The 20,479-nt window shown below is 40.9% G+C and overlaps 1 protein-coding gene across 2 annotated transcripts in view; it reads right to left on the bottom strand.

Moving 5' to 3' along the window:
* LOC133153245 (SH3 and multiple ankyrin repeat domains protein 2-like) overlaps positions 1-20,479 on the bottom strand; it is a 202,593-nt gene that overhangs the window by 21,819 nt on the left and 160,295 nt on the right. Inside the window, exons 12-13 of one of the 2 annotated variants that reach the window (XM_061277411.1) lie at positions 7,971-10,455; positions 426-502 (exon numbers count right to left, since the gene is read on the bottom strand). In XM_061277411.1, the coding sequence (XP_061133395.1) occupies positions 426-502; positions 7,971-10,455 (2,562 nt within the window). The remainder of the gene's footprint in view (positions 1-425; positions 503-7,970; positions 10,456-20,479) is intronic. The other variant, XM_061277410.1, reaches the window with a different exon arrangement.

Here is a 20,479-nt window from a genome sequence, read left to right as displayed (position 1 = left end):
CCTGGGTCAGACCTCATTCGATCATCGCTGTACGCACAGCGACAAATGGACTCTCCACCTGCAGGTGTCTAAAAGGACTTACTTGTCTCCCGTGTGGTTCTTGCAAAATAAGTTAGAGTGAGTGCCACCCTAACACGGCTACTGTATTGTATTTAAACTGTTCTATTTCAAATAAAACAGAATATTAACAAGCATGGAGCATATTTGAAAAACACTGTGTTAAGTAACCTAAATGAATTATGTTCATTTTGTCTTTGATAAATTCCTGGCTTTTTAACTTACTAACAACTTTGCAGTCTACCGAATCTTTTGACTATATATGACTGCGTACCAAATGGCCATATTAAATGGTAAAATCCATGTCCCAAACCTTATTATACCTTATAATAAACAAATATGGCATGATAACTGCCAATGGACCCTACCTGTGAGGGTGGACTGGGGGAGCATCAAGAAAGAAGAGATGAAGATACAACTGGTGAGTGGAGTAAATGGAGATGAGCTGAAAATGAAATGAATACAAATGTACTAAGGTTAACAGACCAAGCACAGATGATGGAAATGAGGATAACATGGTAGCATGTGACATGAAGCGTGAATGGAGTGATGCAAGGCAGGACCAATGCAGCTGCTGGGCATCTCACTGTTATGAATAAAAATGGATGTAACCATTTTGGTTTTACTTTGTTAATTGGAACAGAAAAAAGAATTGCTGAACGCAATCAACCATTTTCCCACAGGTTTATACACCCCCCCAAGATGAGCAATGGACTGTCCATGCAAAATGCATGCCACCAATTAATAATTTATTCTGCTTTTTATTTCCCATCTCATGCCGAGTTATGAGATTGAAAAAAAAAAAACGTGAGTTGATGTAATTCAGGTACTGTTTCCAAAAACTATTTTCTCATTTCTTTGAGTTTTATCAACTGGATTCTTACTTATTCTGTCTCTAGTAAGATACGATGAGAATATCATCAAGTAACATGTCATATTTGCAGCAACTAATAGTAATATACAACAAGAGCTGTGGGTGTGCTTGAGCTCTTATCGTACAGTTTAAGTTGAGTTTTGCTAAGGCGTAAGATGCAAAATTTTAAAATATATTATTTTGTTCTTTATTTTGACTTGACTCATAGGTTTATTTAAAAAGAGTGAAACACGACTGTTCAATTTATTGTACGTGTCATAAAACACGGAAGTGATCCATATACATATGATTCTTTACGCACCTTAGAGCTGAAGTAAAAAAAAAAAAAAAAAAGGATGGGTGGATCGGTATCAAAAAGAGCACATCCTAATGAAATCGCATCGGAAGCCCAAACATTTTTATCAGGACATCACTACTTGATGGCTTTCACAAACATTTGATAACTTCTGGTAATTTATTGAAATCTCTCAAGCCAACAAGGCGTTAAGGCAGACATATCTTAACGTTTCCAAACCTGCAAAATGAGACATTCATTCAAAATATTGGCAAAAAAGACTACTTTGAAGCTGTCAGCAAATCTCTTTTGTCCATTTCTGGAATTAAATCTAAACCTATTCCTGATTATCGATGGTATTTCCCAGGTATAAAAATTTGCCTTTGCTCTCCCATTGTGCTGTTAATTCAGGCCCAGTGAATTTCTACCTAACACCCAAAGAAATTCTGAGAGAGTAAAGCATGAGATTTGAAAAAGCAGAGGTGTGGTGCGATGGGTGCAATTATGAAAAAATATTTAAATACTGGAATACCATCCATCGATCTATCTTCTTCCGCTTGTCCGGGGTCAGGACTCCCAGACTTCTCTCTCCCCAGCCACTTCATCCAGCTCATCCCGGGGGATCCCAAGGCGTTCCCAGGCCAGAGACATAGATTCTCCAGCGCGTCCTGGGTCGTCTCCTAACGGTGGGACATGCCCGGAACACCGCCCCAGGGAGGCGTCGAGGAGGCATCCTGGTGAGATGCCCAGGCCACCTCATCCGGCTCCTCTCAACATGGAGGAGCAGCGGCTGTACTCCGAGTGTCTGGACACCCTGCGGAGAAAACTCATTTTGGCCGCTCTGGCATCAATGATACAGGGACAGAACCGCCCTTCTCAGTTGGTTCGGCACCCCGTACTCCTGAAGCATCCTCCACAGAACATGGTCGAACGCCTTCTCCAAGTCCACAAAACACATGTCGACTGGTTGAGTGAACTCCCATGCACCCTCGAGGATCCTGCCAAGGGTATAGAGCTGGTCCACTGTTCCATGGCCAGGACAAAAAAACACACTGCTCCTCCTGAATCCGAGATTCGACCTCTCGACGGACCCTCTTCTCCAGCACCCTTGAATAGACTTTACCAGAGAGGCTGAGTAGTGTGATTCCTCTGTAGTTGGAACACACCCTCCTTCTTAAAGAGGGGAACCACCACCCCAGTCTGCCAATCCAGAGGCACCGTCTCCGATGTCCATGCAATGCTGTGGAGGCGTGTCAGCCATGACAGCCCCACAACATCCAGAGCGTTTAAAAACTCCGGGCAGATCTCATCCATCCCTGGGGCCTTGCCCCGAGGAGTTTTTTAACTACCTCAGTGACTTCGATCCCAGAGATTGTACAACTCAGAGTCTCCAGGCTCTGCTTCCACAATGGATGCCGTGTCAGTGGAATTGAGGAGGTCTTCGAAGTATTCTCGAGGTCAGCAGCACGTCATCTCCACTGTAAACAGTGTTGAAGGTGCACTGCTTCCCCCTCCTGAGACACTGGTGGTGGACCAGAATTTCCTCGAAGCCGTCCGGAAGTCATTCTCCATGGCCTCGCCAAACTCCTCCCACGCCTGGGTTTTTGCCTCAGCAACCGCCGATGTCGCGTTCCGCTTGGCCATCCGGTACCCGTCGGCTGTCTCCGGAGTCCGAAAGGCCAAAACGGCCCGATAGGACTCCTTCAGTTTGACGGCATCCCTTACCGCCAGTGTCCACCAGCGGGTTCGGGGATTGCCGCCACGACAGGCACCGACCACCTTACAACCACAGCTCCGGTCAGCTGCCTTAACAATGGAGGCACGGAACATGGTCCACTCAGACTCAATGTCTCTCGCCTCCTCCGGGACGTGGGAAAAGCTCTGCCGGAGGTGGGAGTTGAAGCTCTTCCTGACAGGGGATTTTGCCAGACGTTCCCAGCAGACCCTCACAGTACGTTTGGGTCTGCCAGGTCGGACCGGCATCTTCCCCCACCATCGGACCCAACCCACCACCAGGTGGTGATCAGTTGACAGCTCCGCCCCTCTCTTCACCCGAGTGTCCAAAACATGTGGCCGCAAATACGATGACACGACTACAAAGATCATTGAACTGCGGCCTAGGGTGTCCTGGTGCCAAGTGCACACATGAACACCCTTATGTTTGAACATGGTGTTCACTATCGACAATAATAGAACACCGCTCGGGTTCAGATCGGGGGTGCCGTTCCTCCCAATCACGCCCTTCCAGGTCTCACAGTCATTGCCCATGTGAGCATTGAAGTCACCCAGTAGAACGATGGAGTCCCCAGAAGGAGCGCCCTCCAGCACTTCTTCCAAGGACTCCAAAAAGGGTGGGTACTCTGAGCTGCCGTTTGGTGCATAGAAACAAACAACAGTCAGGACCCATCCTCCCACCCGAATGCGGAGGGAGGCTACCCTCTCGCTCACCGAGGTGAACCCCAATGTGCAGGTGCCCAGCCGGGGGGCAATAAGTATACGCACACCTGCTTGACACCTCTCACCGTGGGCAACTCCAGAGGGGAAGAGAGTCCAGCCCCTCTCGAGAGGACTTGTATCGGAACCCAAACTGTGTGTGGAGGCAAGTCGAACTATGTCTAGTCGGAACTTTTCTGCCTCGCGCACCAGCTCGGGCTCCTTTCCAGAGAGGTGACATTCCATGTCCCAAGAGCCAGCTTCTTTAGCCGGGGATCAGACCGCCAAGGTCCCTGCCTTTGGCTGCCGTCCACCTTACTATGCACCCGACCCCTTTGGCCCCTCCCACAGGTGGTGAGCCCATGGGAAGGGGGATCCATGTTTCCTCTTCAGGCCGTGCCCGGCCGGGCCCCGTGGGCGAAGGCCTGGCCACCAGATGCTTGCCTTCGAGCCCCACCTCCACGCCTGGCTCCAGAGGGGGGCCCCGGTGACCCGCATCCCGGCGAGGGAAAACTGAGTCCATATATATTTTTCTTCATCGGAGATTTTTTGAGCCGTGCTTTGTCTGGCCCCTCACCTAGGACCCGTTTGCCATGGGTGACCCTACCAGGGGCGTGAAGCCCCAGACAACATGGCTCCTAGAATCATTGGGACACGCAAACCCCTCAACCACGATAAGGTGACGACTCACGAAGGGGTACCACAATACTACTTTTACAAATATATAAATAACCCAACAAGAATATTTTTGCAGCTGTAGCTATTATCAGCATATATTCTTCATGACTACCCTGTCATAAACCCAAAACAACCTGGAAGACCTCACGATCTGACATGTAACATAAACAAATGAAAGGTGGTATTGTCTGTTGTAGCTTTGGCAAATACTGTTGATAGATGTTGTCAACAATGATCACCTAAATAGGTCCACTCTCAAGACCCCCCACCTTGAAATTGGTACACAAACTAGGGTGGTAGTCAATCCAAAAAAGAATTACCGTTTTTTTCCATGTATAATGCGCCCCCATGTATAATACGCACCCTAAAAATGGCATGTTGATGCTGGAAAAAAGCCTGTACCCATGTATAATACGCACTCAAATTTTGACTCCTACTTAAGTCGGTTAACGTAAAATTATTTCAGAAAAAAGATCTTTGGGAACAACCGGATGTTATTCTGCCGGTCAGTATCACTGCACATGCGCTAGCAAACTCGATAGCGAAGAAATGTTTCGGATTTGTGTAGGGTACATTGTGACAGCAAACAAGCAGATGGTCGAGCAAGCGTCTGATACGAGAGCATTGTGTTTGTATGGAGTGTGTTTGACGTGAACAGCAGAGAAGAAAGCGCATCTGTAATGGCGGCCTCCGTATCATATCCGGATTTAAAAATAAAAAAATATATATATATTTTTTTTTTATACCCATGTATAATGCGCACCCCAGATTTTAGGACAATAAACTAGTTAAATTTTGCGCATTATATATGGAAAAAAACGGTAGTCCAAATTTTCACCCATGGGACTGGTTGCTGAGGCAAAAACAGATACCGTATTTTCCGCCCTATAAGGCGCACCGGGGTACAAGGCGCACCTTCAATGAACGGCCCATTTTAAAACTTTGTCCATATATAAGGCGCACCGGCCTATAAGGCGCATAAAATAGAAGCTTTACTGCAACAAACTGAGGTTGACTAGGGTTGCGGTCTGCACCCACTAGCCAATAACCAACGAGCCCTCTGTAAACAATCGCGTTTCTCAAACAATCTCCTACAAAATGATTGGAACTGACTAAAGTTCAATCTAACGCATTGGTACTACTTACCTATGTTTCCCTTCCATATCGATCCGTAGATTTACTCGAAACATTAACAGCGCGGCCTATTTTGACATGAAATAGCCTCGCGCGTATAGCAGCTATCGTTATAGCATTAGCCATCCGCGATTTCCTATGAGCCTCAGCTCGCAATCTCCCATGAGCCTCAGCAAAGTGTAAACAATCGCGTCTCTCAAACGAGCTCCTATAAAATGATCAGAACTGACTAAAGTTCGATCTAACGCATTGGTACTACTTACCTATGTTTCCCTTCCATATCGATCCGTAGAATTACTCGAAACATTAACAGAGCAGCCTATTTTGACATGAAATAGCCTCGCGCGTATAGCAGCTATCGTTATAGCATTAGCCATCCGCAATTTCCTAAGAGCCTCAGCTCGCAATCTCCCATGAGCCTCAGCAAAGTGTAAACAATCGCGTCTCTCAAACGAGTGCCTATAAAATGATCAGAACTGACCAAAGTTCGATCTAACGCATTGGTACTACTTACCTATGATTCCCTTCCATATCAATCCGTAGAATTACTCGAAACATGAACAGAGCAGCCTATTTTGACATGAAATAGCCTCGCGCGTATAGCAGCTATCGTTATAGCATTAGCCATCCGCAAAAACCAATGACCCTCAGCTTGCAATCTCCCATGAGCCTCAGCAAAGTGTAAACAAACAATCGCGTCTCTCAAACGAGCTCCTATAAAATGATCAGAACTGACCAAAGTTCGATCTAACGCATTGGTACTACTTACCTACGATTCTCTTCCATATCAATCCGTAGAATTACTCGAAACATGAACAGAGCAGCCTATTTTGACATGAAATAGCCTCGCGCGTATAGCAGCTATCGTTATAGCATTAGCCATCCGCAAAAACCAATGACCCTCAGCTGGCAATCTCCCATGAGCCTCAGCAAAGTGTAAACAAACAATCGCGTCTCTCAAACGAGCTCCTATAAAATGATCAGAACTGACTAAAGTTCGATCTAACGCATTGGTACAATTTACCTATGTTTCCCTTCTATATCGATCCGTAGATTTACTCGAAACATGAACAGAGCGGCCTATTTTGACATGAAATAGCCTCGCGCGTATAGCAGCTATCGTTATAGCATTAGCCATCCGCAATTTCCTATGAGCCTCAGCTCGCAATCTCCCATGAGCGTCAGCAAAGTGTAAACAATCGCGTCTCTCAAACGAGCTCCTATAAAATGATCAGAACTGACTAAAGCTCGATCTAACGCATTGGTACTACTTACCTATGTTTCCCTTCCATAACGATCCGTAGATTTACTCGAAACATTAACAGAGCAGTCTATTTTTACATGAAATAGCCTCACGCGTATAGCAGCTATCGTTATAGCATTAGCCATCCGCAAAAAAACATGACCCTCAGCTCGCAATCTCCCATGAGCCTCAGCAAAGTGTAAACAATCGCGTCTCTCAAACGATCTCCTATAAAATGACCAGAACTGACTAAAGTTCGATCTAACGCATTGTTACTACTTACCTATGTTTCCCTTCCATATCGATCCGTAGATTTACTCGAAACATTAACGGAGCAGCCTGTTTTGAAATGACAACAACAACAGCTATTCGGTGACGGCCCCTGACTACAGTTACCGTAATGCTGGGAAGCGATGCGACCTTGTAATTTACTAGTCGTACTAAAACGTACTAAAACATTTTGGCAGAGCACTGTGTACAACCAGTATGGATCAACAAATTCATCACTTGATCCATATATAAGGCGCACCGGGCTATAAGGCGCACTGTTGACTTTTGATAAAAATTTAGGTTTTTAGGTGCGCCTTATAGGGCGGAAAATACGGTAGATTATTTAAATCAGCTATAGTGCACTACATGCTCTTGACCTGACTGGTCCTTACCACAATGCTAAATCAGACCAAGCAATGAAATGTGGCAACAGGGTTAATGGATTTAAATCAGACAAGCTGAAAAGAGGGATTTAGCTCACCATCGTTACTGGGTTCTGCTGGCGTGACAACGCACACGTGCTGGTTGACCGGTAGCGCATATCAGTCCGATTAGGGTGTGAGTTATCACTCGCAGAATGATCGGGTCACAATTTTAATCATGCCGGCCAACAAAATGTTGGGTAGGCCACCAGCGCCAGCCAATGCAGTAGTCTCTCCTCTTGGTTAAAGTTCAAAATGGTGAAGTAAAAAATGGAGGGCAAATTATTTCATGTCTGAGTTTTTGATTGTTATATTTATTAAGAAAAATACATCTGACTTATTTAATTATAATACAGTATTATTTTAATTTAGACTAAATTTTATATCTGGTCCCACCCATAATAATGGTTACTCCCAAGTCATTGTCGTCCCGTGATCAACGATTACTCAACCAATAAGAATTTAGTCGGACAACCGACCAGCAGATGTCAGCCCTAGCAAAAACTTAACAAAGGACTAAATGAGAAATATATCAAGTAATGCCACAGCAGTAAAAAATAAATAAATAAGTGAGTAATTTTATACCTTGTTCCAAAGGCCTCTTGGTTTCCTGTGGGGGAGTCGAGGCTTTCTCCTGACTTGGGTGGCCTATCACGATTCATGTGTTGCAGAATGGAGCTCAACTCTGTGATAACTGTGTTCTTGGTGTCTGGTGTAGATGGGGGGCTATGAAGCTCAGGGGGTTGATCACCCCACAGCTTTGATGTCCTTTGAGTGGGCGTCCTAGGAGGTTCAGAGGATGAAGTTCGAGCAGGAAGAGCCTGAGGTGGGGACCCATAAGATTCTGGTGGTTCTTCAATTAGGGCGTCATGGTAAAGTGAAGTTCTGTTGATGACTGATTTTCCTTTGGGTTTGGGAGGTACCGGGGGTCTATCCACCAGGAAGGAATGCCCATCTGCAGTACCATAAAGGCTCTCCAGGGTGGTGTCACAGAAGCCTCCCTCTGACGGAAGGGTCGAGATGCTTGACACGGTGCTGGTGGTCTCCATGTGCTGAGGATCTCCGCTGCTGCGGCTGTCTACCTCTTCAATTCCATAGTCCCTGATCCCTGCTTCTGGGTCTGGTGGGGGAGGAGGATACGAAGGGGGAATACTGTTTGTCACTCGTTTGTGTTGATCAGTAACAAGTGGAGGGGCATGGACATTATATGGGGGGAGCAGAGGCCCCCCATTCCTTCTCTGTTGTTGAAGCATTTGTGCAATGGCACTCGCCTGGTCATCAGGGATGTCAATGCTGTTTGCAAACGCTAGTGGAGGTGGGAGTGGCTCTACAAAGTCAAAATCCTCATCAATGTCAACTGACGCCAGAGGAGGAGGGGGTATCCGGAAGGGTAGCTTCACTGGTTCATCTAAGGATTCCCCTAGAGGAATGCTGCGTCTTCGTGTTGAGGAGGACTGAAGATTAATAGACAATGATGGGCCACTGCGAGGATCAGATTGATTGGGGTCTTTAAGCTCAGATGGCCTGTTGCTATCCTGCCCTTCCAACTCTTGACTATTTAACTTGTTGCTTGCCTCTGTGCTGGTGTGAACCATTAAGAGCCCATCTGATTTAGGACTGTCAGCCACATCTGCTGGTGCACTTTTCCTCTCTTCAACTGCCTGATGTTGTTGCTCTTCCCGGGCTGCGTCAGACTCGTATTTCTGCTCAGTCATTTGCCTCCGCAATCCGCCTCGACCTGGACGACCCATGGTTGCCGAGGAGATTGCAGCAAAACTCGTCTCGATCCCAGACCGCAACTTGGTATCAATAAAGAGTGGCTGATTAAGATCTGGTTTGTGGCTCGGCTGCAGGGGGAGGGAATGGGCTTCATGTTTGGGAGTTTGCGGAACCTGAGGAAGATTTTGCTGATGATTTTGTTGCTCCTTCATTGCTCGGTCACGAGCTGCGAGGGCCAAAGCAAGAGGAGAATTAGGGTCAAGAGGTTTACCAGTGACAGGATGAAGGTAGGTTCCATTGGCCCTGTAGTGGCTCTTTGGTGGTGTGGCTGGGAGACTAACGGGGCTGTCCAAGTTAGGACATTGTCCTGTTTTAGTGTTTAGAGGCTCCCGAACAACTGTGGGCTCTGGAGTGTTGAAATCGGTCATGTTTCCACTGCCTCCCCCGACAGGAGGTCCAAGGTGCACTGCTGGAGCCATCATCCTCCTAAGTCGCTCGTCACTACCAAACATGCCTTCATCAATGGACTTTGACTGCCGAAGCCGAGGTGTTGGTGTAGGGCCAATTAAATCATCATCCCCCATATCTACTGACTGGAAGGAAATAGAGTTCTTTCTTGCCTCAAGTCTTTTCTCACGGTCTCGTACCGCACCAGCGATAGCTGCCGCAAATGGGTTGCCGAGAGGCATTGGGTCTTCAGGACGCAAACCACCACTTCCACCAACAGCTGGCATTAGAGATGGGTGCTCTGGAGTGGTGGGCTCAATTTCCATACTGCTACCCTGGCTGCTCTTGCCACTGCTGCTGGTGGATGGTTCCTTGACAATGATGGTTGGAATGGGGATGGAAGAGCATGTTCGCTCAACAGGTGTAGTAGGCATGGAAACTGGGCCCGATGGGCTTGCTGGCATATGACATATTTTTTCTGGACTGTCCTCAACATTTGACTGTTTTACTAGCATGCCCTTTCTTCGGGCTGGTTTTGCTGGCACATACAAATTTTTATTGCCTACCTCAGAGTAAGGGTTTTCGGGCACTGGTGTACGCCCTCGAGTGCGCGGGCTCTCAAAATGCTCTGAACTCTGTCTGTGATAACCTCTCCTCATTGTACCAATATCTGAGGTTCTACTAATACTTGTCACTGCGTTAGGTGAGTTCTGGGTGAAGCTGGGTCTTGTGGTACCGTAACTCTTGGGTGTTGAGACAGCAGGGGGGTTGTAGGCAGGTGGTGAGGGGGGAGAAATGGCTGGAGGAGGAGGGATATCCTCTGAAGTATCCGGCATGGAGAGGCTACGGGAGAACTTAAGCAGAGGTGGTGTAAGGAAACCCTGTTTTTCCTCCTCTGATGTACCTTGAAGAAAGTGAGCAGAAAGTAAATACAGATTTAGAATATGGTAACACCATTCAAAATAAACATAAAAAAATAAATAAACAAATAAACAAATAAACAAATAAATAAATAAATAAATAAATAAATAAATAAATAAATAAATAAATAAATAAATAAATATAGATGGTCACAAAATTGATATTACAACGAATGAATTACACAATTACTAAAATATGGATTTATATTATGGTATTGTTTTTACATAATAATTAGGCTTAGTATAGAATAATGTGGTGAACCTATTTTTTTATGCTTGATACTACAAGCAGAGAATATCAACGTAAAGTAAAGCTAAAGCCCACGGCACTCTTACTCGGAAAATCATTACAAACTAGAATTTTGCAATTTCTGGAGAAATTGCGTGTGAAGGCGAAATGTATGAATAACTTCTTCGGGGAATGCTGCCGAATGATGTTGAAACGTGTTGAATTACTTGAGAAATGTAGAAAATTTGGAGAATTTGTGGTGAATTTCAAAATAAAAGATGTGAAGTTTTTGGTAAGTTGTGGAATAGGTAGAAAAATGATGAACAGTTGAAAGTTGGAATGGGTTGAATCGGTTGAGAAATGTAGAAATGAGAAGGGAAAAAGGAATTGGGTGTGAATTTCAAAATAAAAGATGTGAAGTTTTTGGTAAGTGGGAAGTTGTGGAATAGGTAGAAAAATGATGAACAGTTGAAAGTTGGAATGGGTTGAATCGGTTGAAAAATGTAGAAATGAGAAGGGAAAAAGGAATTGGGTGTGAATTTCAAAATAAAAGATGTGAAGTTTTTGATAAGTGGGAAGTTGTGGAATAGGTAGAAAAATGATGAACAGTTGAAAGTTGGAATGGGTTGAATCGGTTGAAAAATGTAGAAATGAGAAGGGAAAAAGGAAGTGGGTGTGAATTTCAAAATAAAAGATGTGAAGTTTTTGGTAAGTGGGAAGTTGTGGAATAGGTAGAGAAAAGATGAACAGTTGAAAGTTGGAATGGGTTGAATCGGTTGAAAAATGTAGAAATGAGAAGGGAAAAAGGAATAGAGTGTGAATTTCAAAATAAAAGATGAAAACGTGAAAATGTTGAATTTGGCAAGTTTGGGAATGTCCCCAATGTGATTTGAATGTGTTGAATTATGTGAATTTCAAACTGGAACAACATAAATGTGAAATGTTGAATCTGCCATTAAGAATGAATGGGGCAAAAATCGCCGTAAATTTGTGAATTTTGCGAAAACGGAAAATTTTTGGAAGGAAAAAAATCTAAGCAGTGTTGCCATGAATATTTGGAATAAGTGAAAAGTGGAATGGAGTGAATCGGTTGAAGTATGTGGAAGTAGTTAAGCGCCGAAAAAGTGGGCAGAATAAGTAGAATAATAACTAGAATTTGCAATTCCTGAAGGAATTGCGTGTGAAGGTGAAGAAGTTGAATAAATATTGAAGGAATGCTGCAGAATGATGTTGAAACGAGTTGAATCGGTTGAAAAATGTAGAAATGAGAAGGAAAAAAGGAATTGGGTGTGAATTTCAAAATAAAAGATGTGAAATTTTTGGTAAGTTGTGGAATAGGTAGAAAAATGATGAACAGTTGAAAGTTGAAATGGGTTGAATCGGTTGAAAAGTGTAGAAATGAGAAGGGAAAAAGGAATTGGGTGTGAATTTCAAAATAAAAGATGTGAAGTTTTTGGTAAGTGGGAAGTTGTGGAATAGGTAGAAAAATGATGAACAGTTGAAAGTAGGAATGGGTTGAATCGGTTGAAAAATGTAGAAATGAGAAAGGAAAAGGGAATTGGGTGAATTTCAAAATAAAAGATGTGAAGTTTTTGGGAAGTTGTGGAATAGGTAGAAAAATGATGAACAGTTGAAAGTTGGAATGGGTTGAATCGGTTGAAAAATGTAGAAATTAGAGTAGAAAAAAGGAAATTTTAGAGAATTTTGGTTGAATTTCAAAATAAAAGATGTGAAGTTTTTGGTAAGTGGGAAGTTGTGGAATAGGTAGAGAAAAGATGAACAGTTGAAAGTTGGAATGGGTTGAATCGGTTGAAAAATGTAGAAATGAGAAGGGAAAAGGAATTGGGTGAATTTCAAAATAAAAGATGTGAAGTTTTTGGGAAGTTGTGGAATAGGTAGAAAAATGATGAACAGTTGAAAGTTGGAATGTGTTGAATCGGTTGAAAAATGTAGAAATTAAAGTAGAAAAAAGGAAATTTTAGAGAATTTTGGTTGAATTTCAAAATAAAAGATGTGAAGTTTTTGGTAAGTGGGAAGTTGTGGAATAGGTAGAGAAAAGATGAACAGTTGAAAGTTGGAATGGGTTGAATCGGTTGAAAAATGTAGAAATGAGAAGGGAAAAGGAATTGGGTGTGAATTTCAAAATAAAAGATGAAAACGTGAAAATGTTGAATTAGGCAAGTTTGGGAATGTCCCCAATGTGATTTGAATGTGTTGAATTATGTGAATTTGAAACTGGAACAACGTAAATGTGAAATGTTGAATCTGCCATTAAGAATGAATGGGGCGAAATTCGCCATAAATTTGCGAATTTTGCGAAAACGGAAAAAATTTGGAACGTGAAAAATGTGAGCAGACGTGTCATGAATATTTGGAATAAGTGAAAAGTGGAATGGAGTGAATAGGTTGAAGTATGTGGAAGTAGTTAAGCGTCAAAAAAGTGAGCGGAAGTTGAATAATAATAATAACTAGAATTTGCAATTCCTGAAGGAATTGCGTGTGAAGGTGAAGAAGTTGAATAAATATTTAAGGAATGCTGCAGAATGATGTTGAAACGAGTTGAATCGGTTGAAAAATGTAGAAATGAGAAGGGAAAAGGAACTGGGTGTGAATTTCAAAATAAAAGATGTGAAGTTTTTGGTGAGTTGTGGAATAGGAAAAAAAAAGATGAACAGTTGAAAGTTGGAATGGGTCGAATCGGTTGAAAAATGTAGAAATGAGAAGGGAAAAAGGAAATGGGTGTGAATTTCAAAATAAAAGACGCGAAGTTTTTGGTAAGTGGGAAGTTGTGGAATAGGTAGAAAAATGATGAACAGTTGAAAGTTGGAATGGGTTGAATCGGTTGAAAAATGTAGAAATGAGAAAGGAAAAGGGAATATTGTGAATTTCAAAATAAAAGATGTGAAGTTTTTGGGAAGTTGTGGAATAGGTAGAAAAATGATGAACAGTTGAAAGTTGGAATGGGTTGAATCGGTTGAACAATGTGGAAATTAGAGTAGAAAAACGAAATTTTAGAGAATTTTGGTTGAATTTCAAAATAAAAGATGTGAAATTTTTGGTAAGTGGGAAGTTGTGGAATAGGTAGGCAAAAGATGAACAGTTGAAAGTTGGAATGGGTTGAATCGGTTGAAAAATGTAGAAATGAGAAGGGAAAAGGGAAAAAGGAATTGGGTGTGAATTTCAAAATAAAAGATGAAAACGTGAAAATGTTGAATTAGGCAAGTTTGGGAATGTCCCCAATGTGATTTGAATGTGTTGAATGATGTGAATTTCAAACTGGAACAACGTTAATGTGAAATGTTGAATCTGCCATTAAGAATGAATGGGGCGAAATTCGCCATAAATTTGTGAATTTTGCGAAAACGGAAAAAATTTGGAACGTGAAAAATGTGAGCAGACGTGTCATGAATATTTGGAATAAGTGAAAAGTGGAATGGAGTGAATCGGTTGAAGTATGTGGAAGTAGTTAAGCGTCAAAAAAGTGAGCGGAAGTTGAATAATAATAACTAGAATTGCAATTTCGGAAGAAATTGCGTGTGAAGGCGAAGGCAGATGTTAAGTTACAAACGTTAAGCGTTAAAAATGATGAGCGGGAAGAATACAAAGGGAAAATAGATAATTGTGAAATAAATGGGAAAATGTTACAAATACATGTTACAAAAAGGTACAAATGATAAGCGTTAAAAATGAAACGTTACAAATGTTACAAAAAAGGTACAAATGATAAGCGTTGAAAATGATAAGGGGGAAGAATAAAGAGTAAAATAATTTACGACTCCCAATGTGGGAATCGAACCCACTACAGGAAACTGGCTCGGGTTGACATTTCCATTGTGTTTCCGACTGAGATAATGAGGATCCTTCCTTTCCGTCTGGTTGAATTTGGTTAATGTAATGAATGTGTTTGTTGAATGCGAATGCGTAATCAAAGTGGTGGACATTGCTTAATGTAATGAATGTTGGATGCGAATGACAAAAGTTACAAATGATAACCGTTGAAAATGATAACCGGGAAGGATAAAGAGTAAAATAAATAATGACGCCCAATGTGGGAATCGAACTGACGCGGGTTTTGATACCACTCGGGAATGACGCTCGTGTACTGGAATCACTTGTGTTTCCCACGAGCTAATTGAGTCCCTTACTGTGTTGAGGTTGAAATTGGTTAATGTAATGAATGTGTTTGTTGAATGCGAATACGTAATCAAAGTGGTGGAAATTGCTTAATGTAATGAATGTTGAATGCGAATGTTAGTTACAAATGATAAGCGTTGAAAATGATAAGCGGGAAGAATAAAGAGTAAAATAACTAGAATTGCAATTTCGGAAGAAATTGCGTGTGAAGGCGAAGGCAGATGGTAATTTAGAAACGTTAAGCGTTAAAAATGATGAGAGGGAAGAATGAAAAGGGAAAGAAATAATTGTGAAATAAATGGGAAAATGTTACAAATACATGTTACAAAAAGGTACAAATGATAAGCGTTAAAAATGAAATGTTACAAATGTTACAAAAAAGGTACAAATGATAAGCGTTGAAAATGATAAGGGGAAGAATAAAGAGTAAAATAAATAATGACGCCCAATGTGGGAATCGAACCCACTACAGGAAACTGGCTCGGGTTGACATTGCCATTAAGAATGAATGGGGAAATAAAAGGCACAAATTTGCTAATTACTTAAAAACGGTAAATGTTATGAACGAGAAAAAAAGTGGCAAGCTTGCCATGAATTTTTGGAACGTGTGAAAGTTTGAACGAGGTGAATCGGTTGAAGCATGTGGGAGTAGTTGGATGTCAAAAAAGTGGGAGGAATAAGTTGTTTAATAAAAATAATAATAAAGTAGAATAACAATGTGTGAAGGCCTTCGCCTTCACACAATTAATGACGCCCAATGTGGGAATCGAACCCACTACAGGAAACTGGCTCGGGTTGACATTGCCATTAAGAATGAATGGGGAAATAAAAGGCACAAATTTGCTAATTACTTAAAAACGGTAAATGTTATGAACGCGAAAAATACTGGCAAGCTTGCCATGAATTTTTGGAACGTGTGAAAGGTTGAACGAGGTGAATCGGTTGAAGCATATGGGAGTAGTTGGATGTCAAAAAAGTGGGAGGAATAAGTTGTTTAATAAAAACTAGAATTGCAATTTCGGAAGAAATTGCGTGTGAAGGCGAAGGCAGATGTTGATTTACAAACGTTAAGCGTTAAAAATGATGAGCGGGAAGAATAGAAAGGGAAAATAAATTATTGTGAAATAAATGGGAAAATGTTACAAATACATGTTACAAAAAGGTACAAATGATAAGCGTTAAAAATGAAATGTTACAAATGTTACAAAAAAGGTACAAATGATAAGCGTTGAAAATGATAAGGGGAAGGATAAAGAGTAAAATAAATAATGACGCCCAATGTGGGAATCGAACTGACGCGGGTTTTGATACCACTCGGGAAAGATGCTCGTGTACTGGAATCACTTGTGTTTCCCACGAGCTAATTGTGTCCCTGTCTACATACTGGTTGAATTTGGTTAATGTAATGAATGTGTTTGTTGAATGCGAATACGTAATCAAAGTGGTGGAAATTGCTTAATGTAATGAATGTTGAATGCGAATGTTAGTTACAAATGATAAGCGTTGAAAATGATAAGCGGGAAGAATAAAGAGTAAAATAATTAATGACGCCCAATGTGGGAATCGAACCCACTACAGGAAACTGGCTCGGGTTGACATTGCCATTAAGAATGAATGGGGAAATAAAAGGCACAAATTTGCTAATTACTTAAAAACGGTAAATGTTATGAACGCGAAAAATACTGGCAAGCGTGCCATGAATTTTTGGAACGTGTGAAAGTTTGAACGAGGTGAATCGGTTGAAGCATGTGGGAGTAGTTAGATGTCAAAAAAGTGGGAGGAATAAGTTGTTTAATAATAAAGTACAATATCAATGTGTGAAGGCCTTCGCCTTCACACAATAAAGTAGACTAGAATTGCAATTTCGGAAGAAATTGCGTGTGAAGGCGAAGGCAGATGTTAAGTTACAAACGTTAAGCGTTAAAAATGATGAGCGGGAAGAATACAAAGGGAAAATAGATAATTGTGAAATAAATGGGAAAATGTTACAAATACATGTTACAAAAAGGTACAAATGATAAGCGTTAAAAATGAAACGTTACAAATGTTACAAAAAAGGTACAAATGATAAGGGGGAAGAATAAAGAGTAAAATACTTTATGACGCCCAAAGTGGGAATCGAACCCACTACAGGAAACTGGCGCAGGTTGACATTGCCATTGTGTTTCCAACTGAGCTAATCAGGTTCCTACCTCAGTAACTGTTGAATTTGGTTAATGTAATGAATGTGTTTGTTGAATGCGAATGCGTAATCAAAGTGGTGGAAATTGCTTAATGTAATGAATGTTGAATGCGAATGACAAAAGTTACAAATGATAACCGTTGAAAATGATAACCGGGAAGGATAAAGAGTAAAATAAATAATGACGCCCAATGTGGGAATCGAACTGACGCGGGTTTTGATACCACTCGGGAAAGATGCTCGTGTACTGGAATCACTTGTGTTTCCCACGAGCTAATTGAGTCCCTTTCTTTTATTGGTTGAATTTGGTTAATGTAATGAATGTGTTTGTTGAATGCGAATACGTAATCAAAGTGGTGGAAATTGCTTAATGTAATGAATGTTGAATGCGAATGTTAGTTACAAATGATAAGCGTTGAAAATGATAAGCGGGAAGAATAAAGAGTAGAATAATTAATGACGCCCAATGTGGGAATCGAACCCACTACAGGAAACTGGCTCGGGTTGACATTGCCATTAAGAATGAATGGGGAAATAAAAGGCACAAATTTGCTAATTACTTAAAAACGGTAAATGTTATGAACGCGAAAAATACTGGCAAGCGTGCCATGAATTTTTGGAACGTGTGAAAGTTTGAACGAGGTGAATGGGTTGAAGCATGTGGGAGTAGTTAGATGTCAAAAAAGTGGGAGGAATAAGTTGTTTAATAATAAAGTACAATATCAATGTGTGAAGGCCTTCGCCTTCACACAATAATAATAACTAGAATTGCAATTTCGGAAGAAATTGCGTGTGAAGGCGAAGGCAGATGTTAAGTTACAAACGTTAAGCGTTAAAAATGATGAGCGGGAAGAATACAAAGGGAAAATAGATAATTGTGAAATAAATGGGAAAATGTTACAAATACATGTTACAAAAAGGTACAAATGATAAGCGTTAAAAATAAAACGTTACAAATGTTACAAAAAAGGTACAAATGATAAGCGTTGAAAATGATAAGGGGGAAGAATAAAGAGTAAAATAATTTATGACTCCCAATGTGGGAATCGAACCCACTACAGGAAACTGGCTCGGGTTGACATTTCCATTGTGTTTCCGACTGAGCTAATGAGGATCCTTCCTTCTTGCTGGTTGAATTCGGTTAATGTAATAAATGTGTTTGTTGAATGCGAATGCGTAATCAAAGTGGTGGAAATTGCTTAATGTAATGAATGTTGAATGCGAATGACAAAAGTTACAAATGATAACCGTTGAAAATGATAACCGGGAAGGATAAAGAGTAAAATAAATAATGACGCCCAATGTGGGAATCGAACTGACGCGGGTTTTGATACCACTCGGGAATGATGCTCGTGTACTGGAATCACTTGTGTTTCCCACGAGCTAATTGAGTCCCTTGCTATGTTGTGGTTGAAATTGGTTAATGTAATGAATGTGTTTGTTGAATGCGAATACGTAATCAAAGTGGTGGAAATTGCTTAATGTAATGAATGTTGAATGCGAATGTTAGTTACAAATGATAAGCGTTGAAAATGATAAGCGGGAAGAATAAAGAGTAAAATAATTAATGACGCCCAATGTGGGAATCGAACCCACTACAGGAAACTGGCTCGGGTTGACATTTCTATTAAGAATGAATGGGGAAATAGAAGGCACAAATTTGCTAATTACTTAAAAACGGTAAATGTTATGAACGCGAAAAATACTGGCAAGCGTGCCATGAATTTTTGGAACGTGTGAAAGTTTGAACGAGGTGAATCGGTTGAAGCATGTGGGAGTAGTTAGATGTTAAAAAAGTGGGAGGAATAAGTTGTTTAATAAAAATAATAATAACTAGAATTGCAATTTCGGAAGAAATTGCGTGTGAAGGCGAAGGCAGATGTTAAGTTACAAACGTTAAGCGTTAAAAATGATGAGCGGGAAGAATACAAAGGGAAAATAGATAATTGTGAAATAAATGGGAAAATGTTACAAATACATGTTACAAAAAGGTACAAATGATAAGCGTTAAAAATGAAACGTTACAAATGTTACAAAAAAGGTACAAATGATAAGCGTTGAAAATGATAAGGGGGAAGAATAAAGAGTAAAATAATTTATGACTCCCAATGTGGGAATCGAACCCACTACAGGAAACTGGCTCGGGTTGACATTTCCATTGTGTTTCCGACTGAGCTAATGAGGATCCTTCCTTCTTGCTGGTTGAATTTGGTTAATGTAATGAATGTGTTTGTTGAATGCGAATGCGTAATCAAAGTGGTGGAAATTGCTTAATGTAATGAATGTTGAATGCGAATGACAAAAGTTACAAATGATAACCGTTGAAAATGATAACCGGGAAGGATAAAGAGTAAAATAAATAATGACGCCCAATGTGGGAATCGAACTGACGCGGGTTTTGATACCACTCGGGAATGATGCTCGTGTACTGGAATCACTTGTGTTTCCCACGAGCTAATTGAGTCCCTTACTATGTCGTGGTTGCAATTGGTTAATGTAATGAATGTGTTTGTTGAATGCGAATACGTAATCAAAGTGGTGGAAGTTGCTTAATGTAATGAATGTTGAATGCGAATGTTAGTTACAAATGATAAGCGTTGAAAATGATAAGCGGGAAGAATAAAGAGTAAAATAATTAATGACGCCCAATGTGGGAATCGAACCCACTACAGGAAACTGGCTCGGGTTGACATTGCCATTAAGAATGAATGGGGAAATAAAAGGCACAAATTTGCTAATTACTTAAAAACGGTAAATGTTATGAACGCGAAAAATACTGGCAAGCGTGCCATGAATTTTTGGAACGTGTGAAAGGTTGAACGAGGTGAATCGGTTGAAGCATGTGGGAGTAGTTAGATGTCAAAAAAGTGGGAGGAATAAGTTGTTTAATAATAAAGTACAATATCAATGTGTGAAGGCCTTCGCCTTCACACAACTAGAATTGCAATTTCGGAAGAAATTGCGTGTGAAGGCGAAGGCAGATGTTAAGTTACAAACGTTAAGCGTTAAAAATGATGAGCGGGAAGAATACAAAGGGAAAATAGATAATTGTGAAATAAATGGGAAAATGTTACAAATACATGTTACAAAAAGGTACAAATGATAAGCGTTAAAAATGAAACGTTACAAATGTTACAAAAAAGGTACAAATGATAAGCGTTGAAAATTATAAGGGGGAAGAATAAAGAGTAAAATAATTTATGACTCCCAATGTGGGAATCGAACCCACTACAGGAAACTAGCTCGGGTTGACATTGCCATTAAGAATGAATGGGGGAATTAAAGGGCACAAATTTGCTAATTACTTAAAAACGGTAAATGTTATGAACGAGAAAAAAAGTGGCAAGCTTGCCATGAATTTTTGGAACGTGTGAAAGTTTGAACGAGGTGAATCGGTTGAAGCATGTGGGAGTAGTTAGATGTCAAAAAAGTGGGAGGAATAAGTTGTTTAATAATAATAACT

The sequence above is a fragment of the Syngnathus typhle genome, linkage group LG4 (assembly GCF_033458585.1).
Source record: "Syngnathus typhle isolate RoL2023-S1 ecotype Sweden linkage group LG4, RoL_Styp_1.0, whole genome shotgun sequence".
NCBI lineage: Eukaryota > Metazoa > Chordata > Actinopteri > Syngnathiformes > Syngnathidae > Syngnathus > Syngnathus typhle.
Note: the sequence above shows the minus strand (reverse complement) of the source record. Positions and strands in the feature narration are given on the sequence as shown.